The sequence below is a fragment of the Lagenorhynchus albirostris genome, chromosome 20 (genome assembly GCF_949774975.1).
Source record: "Lagenorhynchus albirostris chromosome 20, mLagAlb1.1, whole genome shotgun sequence".
NCBI lineage: Eukaryota > Metazoa > Chordata > Mammalia > Artiodactyla > Delphinidae > Lagenorhynchus > Lagenorhynchus albirostris.
The window spans coordinates 33,239,041-33,266,213 of NC_083114.1; the positions used below are offsets into that span (position 1 = coordinate 33,239,041).

Genomic DNA, 27,173 nt, shown 5'->3' on the forward strand with positions numbered 1-27,173 from the left:
GCCCCCTGCATATCCATGCTGTGTTACTTCTCACTCCTCATGTCTCTCCTGTTCCCTTTGTGTTTTTGTGTCTTATTCCTTTAGTTCTTTTTCTTTTAATTAATTAATTTATTTATTTTTGGCTGCGTTGGCTCTTTGTTGCTGCACGCGGGCTTTCTCTAGTTGCGAGCGGGGGCTACTCTACGTTGTGGTGCGCAGGGTCCCATTGTGGTGGCTTCTCTTGTGGCCGAGCACGGGCTCTAGGCGCGTGGGCTTCAGTAGTTGTGGCTCGCAGGCTCTAGAGCGCAGGTTCAGTAGTTATGGTGCACGGACTTAGTTGCTCCGCAGCATGTGGGATCTTCCCAGACCAGGACTTGAACCCATGTCCCCTGCATCGGCAGGTGGGTTTTTAACCACTGTGCCACCAGGGAAGCCCTGAGGAAAGATATTTCACGATGACTTAAATTTGTCTCATAGATTTAGATATTCAGGTTATATGTTTCTTCTTATGTGAGCTTCAGCAGTTTGTGTCTTTCAAAATATTTCTCCATTTTATTAAATTGTAGAATTTATTGTAATAGTTAATAAAAATCTCTTATCTGTAGGATCTTTAGTTATGTCTATTCTTTCATTTCTGACATTTGTAATTTGTCTTTCTAAGTTTGACTAGATTTTATTAATCTTTTCAAAGAAATAACCATAGATTTCACTTGCTTTATTATTTTTGTTTCTATTTTACTGGGTTTTTTTTAACTTTATTTCCTTCTTCTGCTTACTTTGGGTTTACTTTATTCTTTTTCCCTTAGTTTAAGGTAGAGGCTCAGGTCAATTATTTGAGTTTATTGTTTTCGAATATAAGTGTTCAACGTTACAACAAATTTCCTACTAGGCACTGCTTTTTTCTTTTAAGCACAAATTTTGATGTGTTTTGCTTTAATATTCACTCAGTTCCAAGTGTTTTCTAATATCCCTTGTGATTGCTTCTTTGACCCAAAGGATATTTAGAAAGGTATTAATTTCCAAACGCTTTGGGATTTTCTAGATATCTTTGTTATTTACTTCTAGTTCAATTCTACTCAGGGCAGAGAACAGTTTGTATTTTCATCTTTTCAAATTGAGATTTGTTTTGTGGTTCAGAAGATAGCCCATATCAGTTCCATGTGTACTTGAAAAGAATGCACAAATATCAAACTATTAATTTTGATTTTATTTCTTTCAATTGTTTTTGCTTTGTGTATTAATATAATTACTTCAGCTTTCCTTTGATTAGTGTTGGAATGGTATACCTTTTCCTATTCTTTTACTTTGAACCTATCTATATCTTTATAGTGGTTTCTTTAAGACATTATATAATTTGAGTCTTGCCTTTTTAAAGAAAACCACTGTGACATTCTCTGTCTTTAATTGAAGAGTTTAGTCCACTTACATTTAATAATCTCTATGGTTGGGTTTAAATCTACCATCTTATTATTTCTTTTTGAGTTGTTCCATGTGATCTTTGTTACTTTTTTCTCCTTTTATTGCCTCTGGTTGAATTGTGTACTTCTATGATTCCATTGTACCTCTACAATAAATTGTTACTATCTTCACCTTAGAATGAATGATTTTTAAAAATTTATTTATTCATTCATTCATTCATTTTTTTGGCTGCGTTGGGTCTTTATTGCTGCGCGCGGGCTTTCTCTAGTTGTGGTGAGCGGGGGCTACTCTTTGTTGCCGTGAGCGGGCTTCTCATTGCGGTGGCTTCTCGTTGCAGAGCACGGGCTCTAGGTGCACGGGCTTCAGTAGTTGTGGCTCACGGGCTAGCACAGGCTCAGTAGTTGTGGTGCGTGGGCTTAGCTGCTCCACAGCATGTGGGATCTTCCAGGACCAGGGCTCGAACCTGTGTCCCCTGCATTGGCAGATGGATTCTTAACCACTGCGCCACCAGGGAAGTCCCTATCATTCTTATCTTTGTTCCTCTTTATGTATATTTTCCTGCTTCCTTAAAGATTTTTTTTTTTTAAGATTTTTTCCTTATGTTTGCCTTCAGCAATTTGACTATAACGTGCCTAGGTGTGTTTTCTTTGTATGCATCCTACTTAGTGCTTCCTGAGCTTCTAGGATCTGTGCTTGTTACCTTTTGCTAATTTTCTAAGATATTACTTCTGACCCCCATTCTCTCTTCTCCTGGGACATCAATTACAAGTATGGTAAACCATTTGATATTGTACCAAGGCTCCTGAATGTGCTTTTCTTTTTGTTTTTCAATTTTCTCTTTTTTGTTTTGTTTTGTTTTGTTTTGGCCACAACATGTGGCACGTGGGATCTTAGTTCCCCAGCCAGGGATCAAACCCGTGCCCTCTGCAGTGTAAGCACGGGCCCTAACCGCCGGACCACCAGGGAATTCCCCAAATTTCTCTTTATTTTTTGATTTCTATTGACTCACTCTCAAGTTCACTGATGTATTCTTCTGCATGTCTAGTCTGCTAATAAGAGTTGTTCATGCTTTTATCATTTCCACTTAACTATAGTTTCCACCTCTCTCATGAAGAGATTGGAAGAATCTTTTCTGGACATACTGACAAGCTCATAAGACAAGTTATGAACATTCAGGGTCCCACCAGCTTAGAAAGCTATCCATAGTGAGGCCTCCTGTCCATAAACATAAGAGATTCTAATCAGTTGCTTAATGCCTTATTCTGAAGTATGAATAGAAATTCAAGGATCATTAACTATTTGGTAAACTTCTTTTACCTGAATGACAAATATCACAACAAAGGAAGAAAAGGAACTAGAAGGAAACAGAAATGAATTTTGGAAATAGAAATGAAAAGAACAGAAGACAAGTAAAAATCATGAAATATCCTCAAAGATAAGAGAAGAAATAAGACCAGGATGCTGGGGGGAGAATAATATTCAGAGAACAAGAAAGAACTCTTAGAATTAGAATTTTTAATAAAAATTCAAAACTCAAAAGGATTGAAGGGTAGAGAATATCTCCCAGAAGACAGGACAAAATATTAAGAGATAGAAGAAAAGATGAGAAAAACAGGATATTAGACAATTTATCAAACTTCCTACTAATACAAATTCCAGAAAGGGAAAACAAGGGGAGTAAATTATTATTAACAGATATAGTATTTTCCCAAACTAAAGGACATGAGTTTCAAGGTTAAAAAGACCCACATAAAGTATCCAGAACAGCAAGTGAGAAAAGACACGCCACTGTGAATTTCAATACCTATGGATAAAAAAGACGACCCTAAAAACTTGCGGAAAGAAAACACAAATCACCATTTATGGATTGGGACTTTCAACAGCAACACTCAAAAGAATGTATAAGAAAATAACTTATAAATTCAGAAAGAAAATAATTTCCAATTTGAAATTATAATATCCAGCCAACATGTCAAATTAAGGCAGAATAAACATTTGCAGATGTGCAACAACTCAAAAATATGCCCTCCAAGGAACCTTTGTCGGGACGCTACTGAAGAATATGCTCCGTAAAAACAAGGCAGTAAAGGATGAAGAGGAATCCACTGGGCTCCAACAGCAAGAGATTTATCATAGAACAGAGGACAATCTGGATCCCCAGAGTGAGGCAGACAGCTCCCAGGTAATAGCTGTGTGGCAGCAGCCCTTGGCAGCCACCAGTCTGGATGCGAGTAGGAGACGTGAGAACTCTAGGAAGGGCATCGCCAAGAAAAAAAACACCTGAGGGAATTCCCTGGCGGTCCAGTGGTTGAGACTCCGTGCTTCCACTGCAGGGGGCACGGGTTCGATCCCTGCTTGGGAAACTAAGATCCTGGAAGTGGTGCGATAAAAAAAAAAAAAAAAAGCACCTGTTGGGTAGGTGTTTTCCAGTTTTGGTGACAAGTTTGATAATGAATTAATAATAGGTATATAGAAACTAAACAAGTGAAAAAGTGGGGGCAATTATTAAGTAGAGGCAAAGAAAAATTACACAAGAAAAGAAATATAATCATAGTATGTTACAGGGCTCTGCTGGGAACAATACATACATACTTGTATTTACAAGTACTATATGTTAACTTACCCAGAAATCGTGATATGTATGTATGTATTTGGGGGCAGGGAAAAAGGGCTAAATCCTCATCAAAGTAGGAAATGAACAGATAAGGTCAAAACTGAAAAATCAATAACTAATAATATAAGCATGTTGTTTAGAAATATGGATGGAGACACCCAAACAAACTGCTAAAAGATGTGAAAGCATGACTGAGAGATATGGGGCAGGGTTGCTGTTTTTTTTATGTAAGTCTTGTAGTATTGCTTGATTTTTGAGCTATGTCACTATGTTACTATTTATCAAAAATAAATTAGGGCTTCCCTGGTGGGGCAGTGGTTGAGAGTCCGCCTGCCGATGCAGGGGACACGGGTTCGTGCCCCGGTCCGGGTAGATCCCGCATGCCGTGGAGCGGCTGGGCCCGTGAGCCATGGCCGCCGAGCCTGCGCATCCGGAGCCTGTGCTCCCCAACGGGAGAGGCCACAACAGTAAGAGGCCCGCGTACCGCAAAAAAAAAAAAAAAATAATAATAATTAATTAATTAATTAATTAAAATTGAAAAGGATACCAGGCCCAGCCCACGACCACAGTGGCTGTTCAATAAAGGGTTACTGAGCTCTGGTTGCTCTGGTTGCACGGGTCTAGGGCCAGGTCCAGCCTCAGCTGCCCAGAGCAATTCTGGAGGACAATGGGCTCATCCAGGAGCTGGGCATCAGCCCACTGCACCGGCGACCTTGATATAGCTCTCAAAGATCCCCTTTTCACCCAAGTCCTAGCCCTCATCCCTACAGTTTGCTGTCTCCATCTGTTTCCTTGTCTGTCTTTCCCAGTGAGCTAAGAGACCCCTGAAAGCCAGACGTTGCATTTTTCCTCTGTTCCTCCCCTTGCCACTCCTTACTGGCTAGCCCAGAGCCTAGAACCTGGCAGGTGCTCAGTGCTCAGCAATGCTTTCACATGTGAGTGTAGGCAGAGGGGGTTTATGGTCCAAAGAATCCCTTGTGAAGGTAATGCTGAGGAAGGGGTGGGGTGGCTGGTGAGGCTCGATGAGAAGGTGGTGAGGCCTGGGCCAGCAGCCTCCTCTGACCAGCCGTGCAACTCCTCACTCATCCTTGTACAACATTCTGTCTCACCTATTAAGATTTTGCCACCTAGGGACCACATGACCACATCAGGAGATTCTGTGATTCCCCACAGCTGGTCCAATGCACTGCCCTTGCCATCAAAGGCAACCCAGAGATGCAGGTGGGCTACTTCCTTATTGGAACCCTAACTACTTTTGGAGGAGTGCTTCCACGTGCCCAGCATGCCACCAAGTGCCTTATGCGCACTAGTTCATTTAACTCTCACAGAAGTCCCATGAGTTATGTTGGTCTTTCCCTCCCTGCCATTTTACACGTGAAAGAAATGAGGTTTGCAAAAGCTAAATATCTTTCTGATGTGCTCTTAAGCACTATGTTGGAACCCCCCAACAACTGACTTTTGTTTCCAATGGTGTCAGAGCTGAGAGAGTCCTTCAATGAGAAAATGAAGGCTCAGAGAAAAAAGAATCTCACCCAGGGTTACGGCAGAGCCGGTGGAAGAGCCTGGACTAGAACCCTGCCTCTTGACTTCCTGCCCAGCTCCCACCCACTGCTGCACACTGAATCCAAGAGGAGTGACCTCCTCTGCCTCCCTGCCCGTCCAGCCAGTCACGAAGTTGACAGGGTGGGAAAGAGGCCCTCTTACCTTCCCGGCACCACTCTCTCCACTGACGACAATAGACTGGTTGACTGGCTCCATCAGACTCTTGACATTCCTGTAGGTCTGTTCACCCACAGTGAAGATGTGGGGCTTCAGTTTCTGAAACATCAAGGGGTGAAAGGTCATGCGAGCAAACGCCTATCTTCAAGGAGTAGTTGATCCAATGATGGCTGAGATGGGGCGCCTGCCCACAGCAGTGGCAGAGGCTTTGTCTAGAAAAATTTCCTGGAAGTAACAATGTTAGCCCAACTGTGGGCTTTACCCATTCATCTTCTCTCAGTTTGGAAGCAGTGCTGGCCTTGACCAGTCTATGACATTAACACTTTATCCTCCCATCTTATCTTACCTCAACAGTCTTATTCTGCTATTTATTATTTTATGTTATTGTACTTTGCAATTTGCAAGAACTTTCTTACAAGGTATTGCCTAAGAAGTCTGTACATTAGTTGGATAGCTAACTATATTTTATAGATGAGAAATCTGAGGTTCAGACAGGTTAAATAACCTTCTCAAGTCCCCACAGCAAATAAGTGCAGCCATGTGATTTGAATTCCAAAGTCACTGTTCTCCTTTCCATCAATGAGTATTAATTGCCCTCAATGTGCTGGGCACTGAGGAAACAGAGGGGACCAGGACATGGCTTTGCCTTTGAGGAAGCAGAGAGTCGGTCAGATATGGGCTCTCTGGCCAGGCCTCTCCTGGCTTCCACTTGTACACTAACCACGCGTGAGCCAGGCAACCTGCACAACGCACAGCCCGCGCAGCACCACCTGGCCAGGAATGACTGATAGGACATCACTCTGGATGGTGTCAGAACCGTCCCTCTCTCCCCCCTGCCCTCACCCCATCCACCTCCCACCTGGACTGTTACAAAGCCTCCAACTGTCCTCTGTCTCCTGTCTCACTTTCCTGAACCCAACTCCCCCAACTTCCAAGGTAATTATCCCCACAGTCGGCTCCGTTCACAGCCCCACCCCCATGCCCGATGAAGAACCTCTGTGGACACTCTGCCTGCTACGGTGCATCAGACCCTTCAACAGTCCTGGCTTATCTCATCTCCTGCCTCTCTCTGCAATACCTCCCTCTGGCCAGCAAGTCTGCTCTTGCTTCTCCCTGCACTTTAACATCAACTGGTCTATTCCCTGCCGCACCAGCTCCATCTTCACCTCCACAAGAAGTTACTTGGCAGACTTCCCTGGTGGTGCAGTGGTTAAGAATCTGCCTGCCAATGCAGGGGACACGGGTTCTAGCCCTGGCCCGGGAAGACCCCACATGCCGCGGAGCAACTAAGCCCGTGCGCCACAACTACTGAGCCTGTGCTCTAGAGCCCGCGAGCCACAGCTACTGAGCCCACGAGCCTAGAGCCCGTGCTCCGCAACAAGAGAAGCCACCGCAATGAGAAGCCCGCGCATCGCAACAAAGAGAAGCCCCCGCTCGCCACAACCAGAGAAAGCCCACGCACAGCAACGAACACCCAACACAGCCAAAAATAAATAAATAAATAAATAAAATAAATTTATATAAAAAAGAAGTTACTTGGTATTCCAATCAGTGGAGATAAACATGTACTGAATTTTTTAGGGCAATCCTTATCACATGTCATTTTATCCTTTTCCCAAAAGAGTGGTTTGTTAAATACACAAACGTACCCTTATAAAGTCTTTCCTACTAATAAACTTACAAAGAAAATAAAAATCACCTGTCCTATGTCCCTATTTTAAGTTCCAAAATCAGCTGAACAAATATTTATCTCCAACTTTGCACCTACTGGTATATGTCCAAACTTCTATAAGCTCCTGGTGGGCAGGGCCATGGCACCAGTAGACTCTGAATGACTACCTGGCTGGTGAATACATGGATAAGGACAGGGTAGCCTAGGGGAGGAGGGGGAGCCCTGAGGCCACAGGCAGCTGTGAGTCTTACCTGGGGCTGAGGAGCAGCGTGGTACTCTTGCATCAGCTCTGGTGAATAGAGCTGAGGGATGGGCTTGAAGGGGTTCAGAGCCACCAGGGTGCAGCCAGCGCTGGTGTAGAACGTGTCTGCCATGTACCGGGCCTGCAGACACCTCAGGACTGAGGCAGAGGTACCTTTAGCAAACTCTGGCTCAAATGGAGACATAACTGCACATACAAACACCCGCCTAACAGCGCTCCCTCTGCAATTAGCCAAGAGCCATTAGATCCCAGCAGCTCCCTGAAGAGTAGGTACAAGATCTAATTAAGCCGAGCCCCACATCTGGAGCAAAGGCTGCACTGGGGAGCCCGGGGGCAGCTGCCAGGCAGAGGTCTGGCTCCAGATCAGGAGTCCTGCCTGCCTTAGTCTGGCCAGGGGCAGCAGTGCTGAATACCCTCATCACACCTCCACCCCCTGGAGACGGCACACTCGAGGAGAGGGGGGGCCCATACCTGTCTCCAGCGTCACAGGATTCACCTTGGTGAGGTCATCCAGCTGGTGCAGCGGGGCCTCCCCGCCCAGGAACTCCTGCAAATCTTCTCTGAAGGATTCCCCGCCATGGGCATCAGAGCCTGAACTATGGCCATTAACCTGGGAGGGAGTAACAGGGCCAGGAGAGCTGGGACTCAGACCAGCTGGCAGCTACATAAGGGTGGGGGCCTGTACAGCAGAAAGAGAACAGGCCTCTAGTATCATAGCCTGGTTGTTCAAACTTCAGCTCTGCCACTTACTAGGCCTGTGAGACTCGGTAAGTTACTTAACCTCTCTGAGCCACAGCTTCTTTATTTGTAAATTAGGAAAAATAAAATCAATTCACAGGGCTATTTGGAAGAAAAATAAGAAGACATATACAAAGCACTTAGTCAAGTGCCTGCCACATAACATGTACTCAGTAAATCAATAAATGCTATCCCCTCTCCTCTGCCATGAGTTCCAGCTTCTAGCCGGGCCAGCTACCAGCATTACTGGGCTGGCAAGGGTGGGGCCCAAGGTGGGGGGCTGCTACAGGAGAACTGCAAAGGAAAAGAACCATGGTTTGGCCCTTTTTTGAAAGAGACCATTCAGCTTGAGATGAAAACTCAGCTATGAGGTAGCCCCATGCCTTCAGCAGCTGCCTCTTGGGGCTTAAATTTAGCCTGGTTAATTAATTAGCTCCTGCTGCCCTGGTCTACTTGAGAAGAAGCCTGGCTCAGAAGTCAGATGAGGCCAAGAACGAGCACCAAGGGGAAGCGGCCCTTTCTCCCTCTCCCTTGCCCATCCTCGATGCCAACACTTTCCACATGTTTCCTCTCCCTGTTTTCCTCCTGTGATCCCATTGCTCCTCTTTTCTCTCTGGGGGCTGCAGGAAAGATGGTGTGGGTAATAAAAGAAGACAGTAACTTGGCTGAAATCTGCTTCTGGAGGAAGGGGTCCGTGATATAACATGTGTGCGTTTCTAATGATACTACTTAACCTTAGAGTTCAAACCCTCAAGCCAAGGAGGCAAGTGTCATTTGAGAGGCCCAGTAATAAGTTTCTTTCCAAAGATGTTGCTTGTTCTCTGAACTTGGGCCCACGATGATGAATGTACAAAGCAGGCTCTTGGCCTCCAGGATAACTGCCAAGGTCAGAGCATGACTGGGTCTATGCAAATCCCTCTGCTCTAGGGGAAAAAAGAAAATCACTCACAAAGCCATCCATAATTTTTTTTTTTTTGCTTTTTTTTTTGGCTGTGCTGGGCCTTTGTTGCTGCGTGCGGCCTTTCTCTAGTTGCGGTGAGTGGGGGCTACTCTTCGTTGCGGTGCACGGGCTTCTCACTGTGGTGGCTTCTCTTGTTGCGGAGCACGGGCTCTAGGCGCGTGGGCTTCGGTAGTTGCAGCACACGGGCTCAGTAGTTGTGGCGCACGGGCTTAGTTGCTCCATGGCATGTGGGATCTTCCTGGACCAGGGATCGAACCCATGCCCCTGCACTGGCAGGCGGATTCTTAACCACTGCGCCACCAGGGAAGTCCCCCATCCATAATTTATGAACAGCTCTTATCCTTCCAGAGAGGCAGCTGAGTATCATGGTCCTTGACTTGGACTTGAAAGCTAGATTGCCTGGGTTTGAATCCTGATTCTACCACTTCCTAGCTGTATAATCTTGTGTAAGTTTCTTAATCTCTTTGTGCCTCAATTTTCCTCATCTGTAAAATGGGAATGGTGGTAGCATCTACCTCATAGATGCTAACAAGCACATAAAGTATTTAGAAAAGGCATCTGGTCTCTTCCACCAAAAGTTAGCTATTATAATTTTGTTAAAAGCAGTCCTTCTAATTAGGCAATAATATATTAAAGGCCTTAAAACTACGTATGTCCCTTAAGCCTGCAATTCTTCTTCTAGAACATGATCCTATGAAAGGTCATAAAAATGTTCAGTATATATAGAAACATTTACAACTGCAAAACAATTAAAAATAACCCAAATGTCCAAATAGTAGCTTAAATTACAGTACATCCTTACAATGGAATAAAGCAGATTACGAAGAGAATGATACCTTTAAATATTTTAAAAATACATATTTAGGGAAAAAAATCTAGGATATTCTCTGAAATGTCGGTTATCTCTGGGCAGTACAATTATGGGTAACTTTAATGTTCTTTTTGCTTACCTATATTTCCCACATCGCTTATAATGAACTTGACCTTGAATAAGTCACTTAACTGCTCTGAGGCTTATCTCCAAAATGGGGATATAATCGCGCTATATATATAATATGGTATCTTTCTCAAGGACTAAACAAAACTATATGTGTAAAATGCTTAGTACAGTGCCTACTATACAGCAAGGGCTCAACACAGAGCAGCTGCTAGTACAGTTACGATAAATGTTACTGCTTTTTAAATAAGAAATAAGTCAAAAATGGACAATAAAAAAAGCCCAGAGCAGATGACTGTCCTGCATGCTTCTCTCCAGCCTTCAAGCCTGTTTCATCAGCCAAAAGGCTGGGAGAAGGTCAAGTAGCAGAGTCTACCATGACTCCCTTGAGGCTGGCTGACCTCACTCTCAGTTACCCTGCCTTACCTGCCTAGGACTCCACTAGACCGTGATCTCCTAAAGGGCAGGAATCATCTGCCTCAGGCCAGTGGCAACACTCAGTAAATAAAAATTCAGCAAATATCTACTGGCATTGTCTTTGGACCAAGAGGTGCATGTGAAGGATGATATGGGTATGAGATAGGGCTCCACAGTGAAGGGCAGGATGGGGGCCATAGGAGCCTTTCAGAGGCTGAGGCCTGGAGTAAGGGCAGGTTTCAAGTCCCTACAGCAACCCACCGTGGACTCCATGATCCATACATCAGAATTCTTGTATATTTCCACCTAGGTCCTCTTCTCTCACATTTTTGCACAGGCTGACCTCTTGGCCTGGACTGCTTATTTCCTTCTCCACCTGGCTAATTCCTACTTTTTTTTTTTTGCCACACTGCATGTCACGCAGGACCTTAGTTCCCCAACCAGGGCTTGAACCCGTGCCCCCTGCAGTGGGAGGGCGGAGTCTTAACCACTGGACTGCCAGGGAAGTCCCAATTCCTACTTATTCTTTAAGACTCAGCTTCAAGGAACACCTCCTCTTGGAGGCCACAGCCTTCCACTTGCCTTAATAACTCAGGCTGTGAGGGACATCTCTCAGGACTCCCTCACCGGCTCAGGCTTGTAAGGTCACCAAAACGCCCTAAGGATTCCCTCACCCAGCCCATCTTACCCATCCCAGGGAAAAGAGCTAAAAACCACAACAGGGGAGATTCAAATTAGGTATCAGGAAGAGCTTCTTGGAAACAGGTGAAAGGCACTGGAATGACTATCTGAAGACAGAAAAGAAGAAAGACCTTTAAGGGGTCTTTCCCTTCTTTCCAGGTCAGAGCAGTGGAAGCTTCATTCAGGTAAATGAAAGATGCGGAGGTGCCTCAGGTGCCTGAGGGCCAGGGTTATCGAAGGGTGAGGGTTTACCTGCTGGAGCATCCTGCTTCAATGTGGTCAGCCAGGGTTCTGGGTCGCAGGCACAAGGAGTGCTATCCACCTGGTCATGGGGGCACAGGCTGGGGCATGAGTCCTGCAAAGGGCTCAGTTCTTGAGGAATCTCTGAGACGAATCACCCTAGAGCCTGTGGCATGAGAGGGAAGACAAGGGGCACACACAGGTGACGGCTTCTCCAGGGTGACTCACTCCTGCTCCTCACACCAAGCAGGAAGAACCAAAATGAGAACCCGGGTGAGCCTGGGCAGAGAGGGAGAGTCTGTGCCGCCCCCTGCCGATGAGGGAACAGGGGAAACTTACAGGAGCCTCCAGAGGCGCCCTGGGCTCCTTCAGGGCCAGTTTTACTACGGGGTGTGAGGTGGGGCTGCAAATCTTTTGAGTCAGCGTGCCATGCAGGATGAGGACACCGGAAGACAGAGATGCCTCGTGCCCTATCCTCTCCAGCACACAGAAATGTCCTATCTTAGTACCGTCAGTAGTCAGTGGGGTTGCTGTGTGGGACGGAAGCCACAGCTCAGTCCTTCACTGGTAAGCCATCACACCTTCCCCACGCACCTTCATTCCTCATCTTGTCTATCTCACAAGGAGTGGCAGAGAAGGGCAACCAGGTGAAAGCACCCTACAAAGTACAACTCTGAATATTCATTCAGAGGGGAAATATTGTTAGGACTAAAGATGCAGGATCCATTTGGGAGCACTAATCAAGTGGAACAGTTCGGTGTCAACTTTAAGAAGGCAAAGATTTCAGAGGAGGGGAACCCGTCCGAGAGAGCCGGTGTTGTGAAGCTGGGCTTAGGCCAATCTCTGAAAAACTGTAAGTGACTCATAGACCTGGAATTTCCCAGGCTTCACACTTCCCCAGCAAGGAAGGATGAGGATGAGAATGAGGGGTGTCAGTAATGAATTGACCTTGGTGGAGACTTTCTTGAGCCCCTGAATACATCCAGCCTTTGAAAGACCTCAGGGATAGGGGCTGCCATGGAAACTGGAAAAACGACAATTCAGGCAGAAGAGGGCATCAGGACTGTGGTGGACACATTCACCCTGGACACTGGCTGGATCCCATCCAGGGGACAGCCATGCAGAGAGCTCCAGAGACTCAAGGCCAACAAAGTTCCCTCAACTAGAAGCTCATCTTAAGAGAGAGGATCAGAGGGGAACACAACAGGTTGTAGGGTTAGAATCCAAAGCCCACAACCCCTCAAAAGCAGCCTTATTCCGTTCCCTCATTTGCAAAAAGGACTACTAATACCCAGACCTCACAATGCTGAGTTAAGGATCAAATGGGATAGTACCTCTGAGACCGCTTTGCAAATGCTGGTTATTATGACGCAGGGTCCACTTCTTGCCAGAATCAAGTCAGATTAGAGCGGTTCTCTCCAGTTCTCCCAGCTCTTGCTCCCTGTCGGCTTCGCGATTACCAGCCAAGAATTTCTGGTAAGGGAGTGACCACTGTGGGCAGGAGGGAGACGGTAATGAATAGATGAAAACCCCTAGTCAGGGCAGGTGGCAACCTGAACAACAGCTCTCCCCCTCCCTCCTCCCCTCCAGCCTCCGGTTCTCCTCGGCTCAGACGACAGTGGGAGGGCAGACAAGAAGAGCAGGGTAAGGGTCCTGGGAGCCCCGCCCCCAGGTTCCCGGCGGGAACGGACACTCCTTGTCCCCGCGAGGTGCCCGCCGGGCCCAGGGCTGGGATGCCGCTCCGGAAGCACCTGGCACGGGGACAGTATGTCCTTCCTGGGAAGGTGGACGTGACCCCAGCCAAGGGCACGGCTGCCCCGACGCCTCCCGGGGCCAGCCGCCCCCTCCCAGGTCCCTAGCCAAGGAGAGGAGAGGAGCGGGACCTTTCCCCTACCCCGGGCCGCCTCCTGCCGGCTCGGTGGTGACTATGAAAGGTTCTTGTTCTGGAAAAAGGCAAAGAGCTGGGCTACCTCTTCCTGGGATACGAGAGGGTCAAAAAGAAAAGGCAAAGGGAAGGGAAACGGCGCTTTGGAAAGGGGAGGGAGAGACGCCCCCCTTCTTCCCCAGCGCCGCGGGGGCCCACCGGCCTCCCCTGTCCCTTCGGGCACGCAAAGGGCTTCGGACCCGGCTGGGGGTGGCACTCACCGGTCCCACGGCCTGAGCCGCCCAGCGTGCGGCCCCCGCCGGCCAGACTGGAAAGGCAGACGGGCGGGCCGGGTGAGGCGGCGGGAAGAGCCCGGGTAGGGGAGGGCGGAGGCGGGGTCAGGAGCCAGCCGGAGAGGAGGAAAAGCAGGGAACGCCGGGTCGCAGCCGCGGGCTGCAGCTGGGGCCAAGTACCTGGGAGCCGGCACGCTCCTCCCTTGGGGCGGGGCGCGCACTCGCTGCGCGGGGCGCACGTGGCTCGTCCGGGGCGCCGGCATCCGGAGTTGGGGGCTTGCTCCAGGACAAAATATTCTGAGAACCTGGGGTAAGAGGCAGAAGAGAAGAGAGGGAGGGCTTCAGGGCCTCCGGGCCCTGACGGGGCTGTGGGTCTCGCCGTAGGGAAACCAGGCGCCCTGGCCACCCCCACCCCCCACTGACGAGGCCTCGCCGTGGGGTCTGAGGGCCAATAGTGAGGTGCGGGAAGCGCCTTTCCCGCCCGAGCTTGTCTTACCGACCTGCCGGAGGCCAAGGCCCGAGAGCACCTGGGCTAGGCAAGCCCTTGACAGGGAAGGACGCGCACGGGGAGCCTGCAGGGCGTGGGAAACGCGCACCGTCGTGGGCGGGGACGCGCGCGGGGGGCCGGCCCAGAAACGCAGGCCGCCCGGCGTCGGCCGGAAGCGCTGTTCGGGAGGCGGAAGCGGCTGGCTCGCGCGTGTCCCGCCCTTGCGGGGGTATCCCGTGCCCCGGCACTCTTACGGGTCCCTCTACCTCTGGGCGCAGAGACCACCAGGAACACGTGAGGTATAACGGCCGGCGCGGCCGGGGCGCGTGTCTGTCGGGAAAAGCGCTCTTTTATTTTTAAAGGCCAGCAGGTTTGGATCGATTTGTTCTCGGGAGGTAATGCTGCTGGGCCCAGATAGGCCATTACGCATGCATGCATTCTTTTATTCAATATGGTTCTTGTTTGGCCAACAAATGTGTTCTTCCCAGGTGCCACGTTTCAGACATGGATATGTGGCAGAGAGGTGTTTTCTATCCCTTTAAAACAATTAACACTAGTGTGTACTTTACGGCCCCTACTCCTCCTCCACGATTAGCATCCATTCTACCTACCTACACCTTAACCTGTAAATGAGGTAAGGAGTAGCCTGGGGCTCAGGAGATAACTGGAGGATTCGCATTTTGTACTAGAGGCAGGAGGTTCAGAGAGGCTCAGGACAGAAACCCGGGCCCCCAACTCCAAAGTATACTTAAATACCTTCTCTTTCCCTGTCCCTCTTCTCCCGTCTCAGATTTGACTCTAAATCATTAGTGAGGTATATTCAATTTTCATTATATTATCTTCATGACCTTTACATGCTTTGTAGTAGGAATTTCTATCCTACCGTGAGTCCACTCTCAGGTTATGTATCTCAAATTCACTTTCTTTGTGAGTCTGCCTTATACTGAGAATAGCTAAAACATTTTAACCAGTAATTTCATACTATTAGTATGACATTCTTATTCTCAGATATTAGTGTTAGGCTTCTTCCAGCAGTCCTTGTAAGGGGAATCGCAAGTCCTAGGTTCTGCTCCGAAACTCAGGAATAAGAGTAAAATCAAGTCAGGTGCATATTTATGCAAATTACCAAGTCATGTACATATATATGCCAGTTCCACAGGAACGTTGCTTTCCACAAATGCATCTTAGTTCTCCTACCAGGGATCAAACCCGTGCCCCCTGCAGTGGAAGCAAAGAGTCTTTAACTACTGGACTGCCAGATTAGCCCCATCCCTTTGCTCTTGTTTTCACAGGAAGAAGAAAAAATGTCTCAAAAGCAGATGAAGGAAGCCTTTGTCAGTAACCACAATGGAACGAGCGTGCTGGAAATCACCGAGGGCTTGTGCTTACCTGCACTCTGTATCCTGTGTAGAGGGCTCCTGATCATTGTCTCACAGCACTTATGTTGTTCTTCACATACCTGGAGAACTCGATTCTTCATTGACTTTGCTTTCCTAATAGTTCCCCTGGTGACCACTTTGACCATTTTCGCTTCATTTGTCCTCCTTGAGTATCTCATTGTAATTATCTTTGGGGCAGGGCTGCTCTATGAAACATACTGCAGGAGAACTTGCTATGCCAGAATGCCTGTCGGGAAAATCCTTGAAAAATTCTTGAAAATCAGTATAGAATCAGAATACATTCCAGCCATCTCCTGTTTCCGTGTAATTAACAGTGCATTTACTGCTGTTGCCATTTTGGCTGTGGACTTCCCTCTTTTTCCCAGAAGATTTGCCAAAACCGAGCTCTATGGGACAGGAGCAATGGATTTTGGAGTAGGAGGCTTTATTTTTGGGACTGCAATGGTTTGTCCAGAGGTTAGGAGAAAATATACAAAAGGGTCCAGACTTTATCTTACAAAGTCATTGTACTCCGTTTGGCCATTAGTCTTCCTAGGAGTGGGACGATTAGTCATTATAAAATCCATAGGCTATCAGGAACATTTAACTGAGTATGGAGTTCACTGGAATTTTTTCTTTACCTTAATAGTTGTGAAATTGATAACATCACTGCTTTTGATTATTTTTCCCCTAAATAAATCCTGGATTGTGGCTATCAGCATTACTGTATTCTACCAGTTAGCCCTTGATTTTACCCCACTGAAAAGGTTAATTTTGTATGGCAGTGATGGCAGTGGCACAAGGGTTGGTTTATTAAATGCCAACCGAGAAGGAATAAGCTCTACCTTGGGGTATGTGGCAATACACATGGCTGGTGTTCAAACAGGATCATACGTACTTAAAAAAAGATCACATATCAAAGACTGGATAAAAGTAGCATGTTGTATTCTATTGACAGCTATTGGCTTCTTCATATCTCTTTACATAGTTCAGGTAAATGTAGAAGTAGCATCTCGAAGAATGGCCAATTTAGCCTTTTGTATTTGGATAGTTGCTTCTTGCCTGATCCTTCTTAGTAGTTTATTACTGGGTGATATAATTTTGAATTTTGCCAAATTTCTAATTAAAGGGGCAACAGTACCATGTTCTTGGAAAATTATCCAGTCACCTGCTGCAAATAGAAAGTATTCAGAATCTCTAGTCTCTGAAGCTGAAAGAAAAGAACCCACTCTTTGTTTAATCACAGCAATGAACAGAAACCAGTTAATTTTTTTCTTGCTGTCAAATGTAACAACTGGCCTAGTCAACCTGTTGGTAGATACATTACACAGCAGTACCTTGTGGGCCTTATTTGTACTCAATCTCTACATGTTTACCAACTGCTTAGTTATATATGTGCTGCACTTGCAAGATAAGACGGTAAAATTTTGGTGATCAGTACAGGTAGTATATGTTTTGAGCAATATTATTTTAATGAGGAAGAATAAATACAAAATGGGCTTTTGGCAACTCAGTGTTAAGTGTATTTTATTATAAAATTTTCATTCCTACTCTAACAGTAGTGATGCTTAATATTTTAAATGTATCTCAACACCATGTAAAACAAACCAATACAGAAGAAACAAAGCCTCTTGACTTGTTAGAATATTTATAAATTTCAGTATTTTAAAGAAACTGTTGTGTTTATAGTTGTGATACTGGAAGATTGGAGGGTGAGGAGGAGGATTTTTACTTTCCATCTTTTTTTTTTTTAAATAAATTTATTTTATTTTGGGCTGTGTTGGGTCTTCATTGTTGCACACGGGCTTTCTCTAGTTGTGGTGAGCGGGGGCTACTCTTCGTTGCGGTGCACGGGCTTCTCACTGCGGTGGCTTCCCTTGTTGCGGAGCACGGGCTCTAGGCGCACAGGCTTCAGTAGTTGTGTGGCTCACGGGTTCAGTAGTTGTGGCACGCGGGCTCTAGAGCGCAGGCTCAGTAGTTGTGGTGCACGGGCTTAGTTGCTCCGTGGCCTGTGGGATCTTTCTGGACCAGGGCTTGAACCCGTGTCCCCTGCATTGGCAGGCAGATTCCTAACCACTGCGCCCCCAGGGAAGCCCCTACTTTCCATCTTATATCACCTATTATTCTGTATTTTTTATTGTATGTATTTTATAACATTTACATTAAAATCTCAGTTGTGGAACTGTCAACACTACTGCTCAATTTTAAGTCTTTAAGAAACCTCAGTATAAGAAAGCAAATGTTTAAAATCAAATACTTATAAAGTCAGAAAACAGTTAAATCCTCCATAGAATAGATGGAATTATTTGTTGTGGTTTATATACTTCATAATTAATGAGACAATAGTTTTGCCTTGAGACAAAGCTGTTGCCTCAAGGCAAAACTAGTCATTTTTTTAGCCTACTTTCTGCTAGGGATGATAAGCAAAAATTTCCTGATATCTTGGATCCTGCAATCTAATGGGGGAAACACATTAAACAACTGTTATAAACTATGTTAAGTCATGAAGTATAGGTTGCCAAGAGTGTCAAATCAAGAATTGACTTTACAGCAGAGTCAAGAAAGTTTTCCCCACAGATGGTATTTTTTGAGCTAGAGCTGATGGATGGGACGAGGAGTTAGTGTTTGTGTGTCTACGGACTAGAGGGGCATATGCTGGTAAGGGTGGGGGTAAACAGCAAATATGACTATTATACTAATTAGTTTACTTCAATTTGTTATATTGATGATGGCTAATTTGGTATTTATGTGGCATTTTATCCTTGCTAACTACAATCAGTTATATTTGGAGGTAATCTATTATTAAAAGAAGTTTCCCCCTAAAAAAAATCAGTCTTTTGAACAGTTATATAGCTATAAAAACAAAAGTCAGATTTTATTTTCAATTAAAAAGGAAGACTTGGGGCTTCCCTGGTGGCACAGTGGTTGAGAGTCTGCCTGCCGATGCAGAGGACACGGGTTCGTGCCCCGGTCCGGGAAGATCCCACATGCAGCGGAGCAGCTGGGCCCGTGAGCCATGGCCGCTGGGCCTGCGCGTGCGGAGCCTGTGCTCTGCAACGGGAGAGGCCACAACGGTGAGAGGCCCGCGTACGGCAAAAAAAAAAGTGGGTGTGGGTTCAGTCCCTGGTCAGGGAGTTAGGATCCCACATGCCTCAGGGCCAAAAAAACAAAAATGTAAAACAGAAGCAATATTGTAACGAATTCAATAAAGACTGAAAAAAAAAACCTTGAAATTTAATCAATAAGATTATAGTGTGTAAATTAAGCATGACTAGGAAAGGTGATTGGTTTTCCTGCTATGTCACAGTGCTAATATCCTACAACTTACCTGTTCAAAGCATTCATAGGAGGCTGAGAGGCTCTAACCATATTGTCCTCTCATTAAAAAAATAGTAATTTAAAGTATTTGATGACAATGAGCATGTGTCTAATTGGTCTGCTGCTTCTTGTCCTAGGTCTTAAATATCTCTCAGTAAGTTTGTCTCCCAGTTACAGACATTGAATCACAACTAAGAATGAAATGTACTGTGTGTTTATTCCACCTCCAGTTAGGGAAGTCATGTAAGAGAAAGCTAATGAAATTGCATTAATAGAAACAGAAATTAATAAGGAAAAAAAGACCATTCTGACTTGATTTTATAGAAGAGAAAGAGATCATTCAATAAAGATTTACTGAGTTCCAGTAGGCCAGATATAGGTCCCGGGGGAGACAAAAGAAAATAAGATCCAGCCCTCAAGGAGCTTACATTTTAACTTGTGGATCTTATTTTTCCTTTAAAATTTGTTTAGTGGGGAAAATGTACCTCTGTTTTTGACAGATAGAACACAACTTCCCACTGTCAGGTCATGAAAAAGAAAACCCAATTCAGATACTCAGATCTGGACAACTGTGGCAATTTAAATAACATCCTGCTGTTGATTTTGCTACCACATAAAACAATGTGGTTATTACAGTGAAAACAACAGTATGTATTCTAATGAATTTTCAGCTGTCAATTTTGAGGACAGAGAAGCGAGGGGGAAAGAGAAGAAAGGAAGAATATAATCCAGTCTAGGACCTTATCCTATGACCTTCAGTAAGTGACTCATTCCCATGCCTTTAATTTTACACAATTAGAAACTGGGGATGTCTACCACATATATATTAATAGCTTTGTGTTCAGAAAATGACAATTTTTATTGAGCACCTTGTCCAATAGGTTGTATAAATTATACAAAAACATACTTTGCTCCCTAGGAATTTGTGTATAGTCTATGAAGATAGGAGTATAAGGAACAAATCAATATTCTTTTTTTTTTTTTTTCAAATCAATATTCTTCTTTTCTTTTAAACTCAGGTAGCTTGGAGACTAGTCATATCTCATTTATGTCGGAGTTTTGTGCTTGGCTTCTCACACATTGTTGACCTCCCAGAGAAGAAAAAGAATGGTATTTTGCTGATAATTTACCACATCTCCATCACACCAACTGTTCTTTACGAGGTACCAGCAAAATATCTTCTGCTGTTGATTGCCCACTCTTTCTTGGCCTTTAAAATTCTTTACCCTTGCCCTTCACATTGCCAATATCGAAATTTAAAAAAGGCAACAACTGGCTTTTTTTTTTTTTTTTTTGCGGTACGCAGGCCTCTCACTGTTGTGCCCTCTCCCGTTGCGGAGCACAGGCTCCAGACGCGCAGGCTCAGCGGCATGTGGGATCTTCCCGGAGCGGGGCACGAACCCGTGTCCCCTGCATCGGCAGGCAGACTCTCAACCACTGCGCCACCAGGGAAGCCCCTGGCTTTTTTATGCAATCATTTATTTTGTTAATTAAAGGTAAGCTCTCTGAGGCAGACACTTAGTCATGAAATATTTGCTGCAGCACTAAATATTATATTTGCTTAGTTGAAAATAGACCAATAGCGAAAAAGAGTGCCTGCTCTAAAATGAAGATACATAATTAAAACGTCTAAAAACTGTTTTACAGGGAAGTAATTTTCTAAGCATTTTCCCCTCAAATGTTGGTTTTATCACAGTTGTAGCGCCCAGGCTACCTCCTTGAGAAAGAGCAATTTATCAAGCAAAATTAGCTTTTTAACCTTACAATAAGTACTTATTAAATACCTATAGTATGTGAAACATTGTCCAAAGATACTAAGCAGTGTGCTCAAATCCAAATCAGGGAAAGTAATCTCAGATGGAAAGAGACTGTTCTGGTCTCCTCGTTTTGTTACGTTTTTTTTCTGGGTTTTAATGCCTTTTCTAACTTAGATTTAAACCCCCAGGGTGAATACTCTTTCTTTGCTAGTACCCAGTGTGTACTCAGTAATGAAAGTTATTAAAGTTAGCACCTATATATTGAACTTGTCATTTTCAATGTCCTTTACCAACCGTCATCCAAAGTAAGTTTAAAAGGTATAAAGTAGGCACATTAACCGACATAGTCTTTAGAGGAGCACCTACAGATCTTAAAAGCCACAGTATTCTTTTTCCTTGGGAGCGTTTTACATAAAACACAAGATTCTCTAAAAATGTGCAGGTTTTGGCTATGTAGTCTAACTTGTCAGAACCTACATGCACATCCTATATGCCTATTGAATTTAAGCTAAGGACCATACACTGTTCTGCTCTCCTAACATGGCCAAAGACATAAATACTTACTGGATAATCACACCTTTGGGACTGAACAATGGTTCTTCCAGTTTACTATGTTACCTAACCTAACAGTGAGCACACAATGTCGTTAAGTCAACGTGGCTAAGGGGTTGCATGCACTATGAGGTTTTTTGTTGCGAATCTCTACGGTTTCATGTGGTGACCAAAATACTTTTTGAAGACCAGTATCACAGCTCTAGCCTATTCTACCAGGATTAGTTAGTTGTAAGAGCAGCAAATGTATTGATCCTTAAAATCGTGAAGACTTTCATAGGCACAATACTTTCCAACAACTATATTGGCCTCCAAAGCCTTCAGGGTAGGAACCGAGTACATGATGGCACGCTGTGGCTTGTCAGCAGCTCTGCTTCTCAGGAGAGGGTCAGAGGGAAGGGCCTTTGGCCAGCACCAGCACTTTGCCCAAGGGAATCAGTGTCCTTTCTGAGCCTCTAAGTTAATATTAACCCAGTCCAAGAAGTTTCTCTGCCCAGGACGCATACACAAGCCACTCTCCACATAGTCTTCTATTTGTCTCTAGTGTAACAACGACAACGAAAAGCTGTCAGCACTTAAATATTTTTTGCCCCCTCGGCGAGATCGCGAATCGAGTCTGGGAAGCAGTAATTCGGGGGGCTCCTGGTAGATCAGGGGGTCAGGGAAAGCGGCGTCAAGGACCCAGAGTTTGTCCCTTAGCCCCCAGATGCACGTCTCCACTCCCTCACTCCCACCTTTTGCTCTCACTGATTTGGAAAGCCTCAGCTCCTGCCCACTTACCCAAGTCCTCACTGGGCCCCGACCCTCGGATCGGCCCTGAGTCACCTCGGCTCCACTCCCTTCGCCCCTCGGCCCTCGGGAGAGCGGTTTCCAGGCCCGCGCAGCGGAGGACTGAGTTTAGGCCTACTCATCCCTCATAGCAGCCCTATTTCGTATTTATTTGAGTAGCTAGACTCAGTGGAAGGTGCCGGTAACGCGTTGGAGACAGCCGGGGGAGCAACGCACCGCCTCCGCTAGGACTTCGAAAAACGCGACTCAGGAGCGTGGGTCTGGAGTCTCGCGAGAGGAGGCGGGGCCCCCGCCCGGCGCTCTCGGCCCCTCCCTGCCCCACCCTCCCCACGTCCCCCGCCTTCCCTCCCCACGTCCCCCGCCTTCCCTCCCCCACTCCCCGTGGCGCCAGCGGCCGACTGAGCCTGGAGAGGAAACGGTATTCGGAGCCGCGCTCCCGCCCAGGCCGGCCCTGACGCGGGCCTTGTCAGCCGGTAACGGGGAGCCGAGGTGGGGGTCAGGGAGGCGACCACGAAAACGGTGAAAGTCGGAACCGGGAGGCTCCTCCGAGAATGGCTAGGAAGCGGTCTGAGCCTCCCACCTCGGACTCCGCAGAACTGAGGCGGGGTCGACCCCTCCCAGGGGCGGGGTCGCGCTGGGCAACTGCAGCCCAGGGGACTCACTGGGCGGGGCTCGCCCTTAAAGGGGGAGAAGGGGTCAGCTGGAGGCTGAGGGCCCCCGGGCAGCGGAGCGGAGGCCGGGGGTGGGGTCCTAGAGCCGGGACTCCGCTGACGGGCTAGGGAAGCCCCAGGGCCGGCGGGTCCCCTGCGCCTCTCCTTTGGACCCTGACTGGAGGCCGGCGGGGTGGGTGTGGGGGGTGGGGAGGGAGAGCGGCGCGAGGGGGCGGGTCCCGGCGTTGCTCGGCGCTGATTGGCTGAGCGCGTGTGGAATCGGGTGATGGGAAACGCAGCTCAGATCTCCCGTCTCTCCTGCTCCTCTCCCTCCCCCCCGTGGCGAATGTGCTGCGCGGCGGCGGGTGCTTACGCTCGCGGGGTTTGGCTGTTGCAGGCAGGAGCTGGGAGGAGGCGGCAGCGGCAGGAGCGGCGGCGGCGGCAGCAGCTGGGAGGAGGTGGTGACGGTGGCAACGGCAGCGTCGGGGACGATGGCGCGACTGGTGGCAGTGTGCAGGGACGGGGAGGAGGAGTTCCCCTTCGAGAGGAGGCAGATTCCCCTCTACATAGACGACACCCTCACGGTGAGCGGGCCGGGCCGGGCCAGGCTCGCCGCTCCCCTGGCAGCTGTTTCCCCTCCTCCCCCTCCCCCAGGCCGAGCGCTGCGCACTGGAGAAAGAGTGTTGCAACTCCTAGGCGAGGCCTTCTCTCCGGCAGGCCCCGCAAACTCGCCTTTGCAGTGGGTGGCTCGCTAACCTTTGCGGGGCCCCAGGCTAGAGCTCCGTACGCACTTTGAGCCCCTCACCCCAGCTCTCCCTGCTTTTTTCAACCCTCTAGCTTCACCCTTTCCCTTTAGCAGACGGTGCTTTTGCCAAAGCACGCGCCTCGGATACGGGTTGAAGGATATTGGGCGTCAAGGGCCTATCCCTTACAGAAACGACCTACCCTCGGGGAGGCTTAATTATCTGGAAATGTCGCAGCTGCACTGCTACCTGTCTATTTTCTATCTTAATACTACAGCTCTTCATAAGCATAATTACTGAGGGCAGAGTGACATGCTCTTGCACAGTAAAGATTCCACTAAAATGATCTGATTTCGTTATAGTCTCAATATGCTCGTGCATTAAAACTGTTCGAAATGATTGTATTGCTAGGCCATGACTCTTCAAAATGGACTTTCTTGTCATTAGTTATTCTTTACAGGTAGCCTTTTCAAAGGAAGCAAAGTGATTGAATGTGTAAGAGCATTGTAAAAAGCTGATTGCTCATCTTGAATGTCAAAACCCAGTTCTGAGTAGTTTTCCTTTTTAGCGTGGTACAGCATTACAGACCCTCTGCCCTGTGTTGCTGTAGTATTTCCTTTAAAAGGAAATGGTAGAAATTTGAATTGAATCTGAACAGGAAATGAGTGCAGTTGCTTGCCACAATTTCTTACGAAATGAAATGAACCTTTTCTGAATATCTTGAAATCGGCGTTTTGATGATGCTGAAGCTTTGGATTATACATTTGCCTGCTTTGATAAGGTGTTGTGTCTTCATCGTAACACCTTTGGCTTTTTTCCTTTTCAAAGGCAGTTGATCTGTTTTGTTCCTGAATTTCTTTTTTGCAAATATCTACTGAACTTTTTTCAAATTTTGTATAAAATGCAAGTCATTGTAGAGATGCCAGTCTATGCCTTTCTGTTTGCCAGTCTCAGTTAAGACTTGATTGAGCTGCAGTACCTTTAAAAGGATTAGAAGAGCTATTGAATGACTTAATTTGTTAGAACTTTTTAAGTGAAAGCATCGATAATTATCCACGTGCATTTTTTTTTCATGGAAAAAGGTAGAATGATTTGGGCTGATATAAGGTAAATAGAATTTGTGTTGTTGAATTAGAAAGTGTACTTGTATGCCGTGGTCATGATTTCTGCACTTTTTGCATTAAAAATATAATGGACTTGTATTTTAAGTAGTTTTTAAAAAAACTAACACTGATCAAATTAAATGATGCATTTTTCAGTTTGAAAACTAATATGAGTTCATGTGTTGATATTTTCTTTCTTCTCTCTCCCTCCAACACAGACACTTTTCTAGAGCACATAGTTTGGTATCAACCTTTTATGTTTATTGTCCCAGAAAGCCTTTGAAGTTAAAAAAAAAAAAGTTCTGTGTGTTTGGACATAAGATTACTATTGAGTGTATACTATCAAAACAGGGGAAATCAAACATAAGTTTGAGTATTTACAAAAATTTAAAAGACACTGATTCTCCTTATGCTCACGTAATCACCTTTAATGTGAATGTAGCATTGATACATCCATCATGTAGTGCTTTAAAATAGTCAGCTTGGGGGGTTTTATACTCTATTCTCTATACAATGATGAATTTCCAAAATTTTCCAAAGAAAAAGAGGTAACCTGCCCTGTGATTTGTTTTTGTACTTATTTCTCTAGAGAAGTTGGGATTGGACTGACCTGGTGGTTGAGTTTCATTTTTATTGTATTGTGGACTTGTGACCCAGGCAAATAAAATTTAGGCTTACTCAACTTAAATATCTTAAAATAGCATTTTATTTAGGAAAAGGTGCAGTTTTTCTTTACTGTGGAAGGGTTTTTATCACTAGGAAATGAGTGAGACTATATATTGCTTTGTTATGGAACTTATGCACGGTCATTGAATGCTGGTTAGTGAAAAATCTTGTCAAGAATGCATCATATTTAGGGAAACAAGTTTCAGAACCATTCTACCAAACGCTACTTAAAGGAATAATGTAGAGCAAACACCTGTTGGGGAAGAGGGAGGGGAGAAGCCTGCAGCAGAGGGTTATGCACGGGTCCATTGTTAGTTTGATGGCATTGTCACCCTGAAGTTAACTTTTGGTTTGGTCTTTGTTCCTAGGGTCCATAGGTAATGCACTGAGGAAACATTGTGTGATCATTATTTCCAGTAGTCTTAGAATCTTGTTAGCTTCTAGATGTTAAGTCTAGTTGTAATGTTTACAATCAGTTACAAATATTTGTCGTTTTAGTAACAGAAGCTAAAACCTCTACTTAGGTAAACTGGGCAATTTTAAGTTGGATTTGTAAAATGAAATTAACAAGCTTGTATGTGAGGAAGTAGCCTCCTCTTTCATGTGGTATGTTGTAGCCGCATTTAAAAGACTCATATGGCAGTTTAGTGGGTTTGAATACTTGAGTACAGTGCTGACGTAGGTGTATTTCAGAAAATCTCCAATAAGTAAACTGGTGGAATATTCAGGAAAGTGGTACGCTTATGTAGCCAAAATGCTTTTCAGTGTTATTAGAATTATAGAATAGCAGATGGACAGAATACAGATTTTATTTTAAAGACATCTTTGAAGAATTAAGATTTTTAAAGTATTTTTAAAGGAATTAATAGTCAAAATATATACTCCTTATAAAATAATCTTGAAAAATAATTGCAAAACAAATTATCCTTAACCCTACTTCCAAGAGATAGCTAAGAATATAGCAGCATTTGGTGTAGTTCCCATCATAGACACAGATGCAGAGTTGAGATGTATCGTTTTCTGTAACACTTTATATCTTGCTTTTTTCTCACTAAATGTAATATTGAGAACATTTTCTCTTGTCATTCTTAAACAGCTTTAGTGGCCATGTAATACTTTGTTGTGTGACATTCCATAATGTAATCATTCTCCCTTTGTTGGACATAGAGGTGGTTCTAGTTTTTACTGTGAATAATACTCTAAGAATATAAATAATGCATAAATCTTTGCATTAACAATTTTTTTTCAGGGTTTTGGAGGAAAATTACGTGTCAAAGGATAAAAACCTTTTATAAAATTATTGATGCATACTGTCAGATTGCTACAATATTTCTGGAACACAGTTTACCCTTCTAATTCAAACCAATCTAAAAGGGACTAGAAACTCTGATAAAGGTTTTTTGATTGAGACTTAAAAAAGATTTTAAAATGTAGCATATCCTTTTGGGGATTAGGTATTTAGCATCAGTTAGAAGTTTAGTATTTATTGTTTGCTTTCAACTCTTGATTAAATATTTAACTAATTTACCAAAGGTGACAGATGTTGCAGGTGGCTGTGAGGATAAGGAAGTAAAAAACTAAAACTAAAGGGACAATGATTTTTAATAAATACAAGCTTAGTATTGTTGGGTTAGAGCTTGTGAGAATGTGCTAAGAACAGATTATTTGTGGTCAGGAGAAACCAGGACAGATACTTAAGAGTGAAAGTGGGTAATGGATTCAATACACTTTATAAAGCAGTAATTGCAGGACAATGACTTGTTCTATCTTTGGCTTGCTAGGGATAGGCAACCTCATCATGAAGCCAAACACTAATGATTCCTCTGTGAGACCACACCTGAAATACTTTACATGACCATCTTCCTTTAGGTAACCTAGAATCTGAAGATTAAGTCAAGGAAGTGGTTTTAAAGAATGGGGAAAAATAGTGCTG

General features: G+C 45.3%; 3 protein-coding genes across 16 annotated transcripts in view; 2 read left to right on the forward strand and 1 right to left on the reverse strand.

The window, feature by feature from the left end:
* The window catches only part of MYO19 (myosin XIX), a 42,813-nt gene extending 20,549 nt beyond the window's left edge, over window positions 1–22,264 (reverse strand). For 4 of the 7 annotated variants that reach the window (XM_060135379.1, XM_060135380.1, XM_060135376.1 and 1 more), the window contains exons 1-5: window positions 11,979–12,160; window positions 11,652–11,805; window positions 8,137–8,275; window positions 7,655–7,803; window positions 5,717–5,830 (exon numbers count right to left, since the gene is read on the reverse strand). In XM_060135379.1, the coding sequence (XP_059991362.1) occupies window positions 5,717–5,830; window positions 7,655–7,803; window positions 8,137–8,275; window positions 11,652–11,663 (414 nt within the window). In that variant the 5' untranslated portion in view covers window positions 11,664–11,805; window positions 11,979–12,160. Of the gene's footprint in view, window positions 1–5,716; window positions 5,831–7,654; window positions 7,804–8,136; window positions 8,276–11,651; window positions 11,806–11,978; window positions 12,161–12,973; window positions 13,131–13,784; window positions 14,102–22,069 lie in introns of those variants that run through there. The other 3 variants (XM_060135378.1, XM_060135377.1, XM_060135381.1) reach the window with 3 other exon arrangements.
* PIGW (phosphatidylinositol glycan anchor biosynthesis class W) lies at window positions 13,970–17,436 on the forward strand. 2 transcript variants are annotated; one of them, XM_060135385.1, is made up of 2 exons: window positions 13,970–14,106; window positions 15,576–17,436. In XM_060135385.1, exon 2 carries the CDS (start codon window positions 15,588–15,590, stop codon window positions 17,094–17,096), a length of 1,509 nt encoding a protein of 502 aa, XP_059991368.1. In that variant the 5' UTR covers window positions 13,970–14,106; window positions 15,576–15,587; the 3' UTR covers window positions 17,097–17,436. The 2 variants fall into 2 exon arrangements, with proteins under 2 accessions (XP_059991368.1, XP_059991367.1); XM_060135384.1 differs by lacking the exon at window positions 13,970–14,106 and adding an exon at window positions 14,470–14,582.
* A 166-nt stretch (window positions 22,265–22,430) lies between the features above and the next one.
* GGNBP2 (gametogenetin binding protein 2) overlaps window positions 22,431–27,173 on the forward strand; it is a 31,606-nt gene continuing 26,863 nt past the window's right edge. Inside the window, exons 1-2 of one of the 7 annotated variants that reach the window (XM_060133923.1) lie at window positions 22,431–22,551; window positions 23,126–23,312. In XM_060133923.1, the coding sequence (XP_059989906.1) occupies window positions 23,220–23,312 (93 nt within the window). In that variant the 5' untranslated portion in view covers window positions 22,431–22,551; window positions 23,126–23,219. Of the gene's footprint in view, window positions 22,568–23,016; window positions 23,313–27,173 lie in introns of those variants that run through there. The other 6 variants (XM_060133922.1, XM_060133927.1, XM_060133928.1 and 3 more) reach the window with 6 other exon arrangements.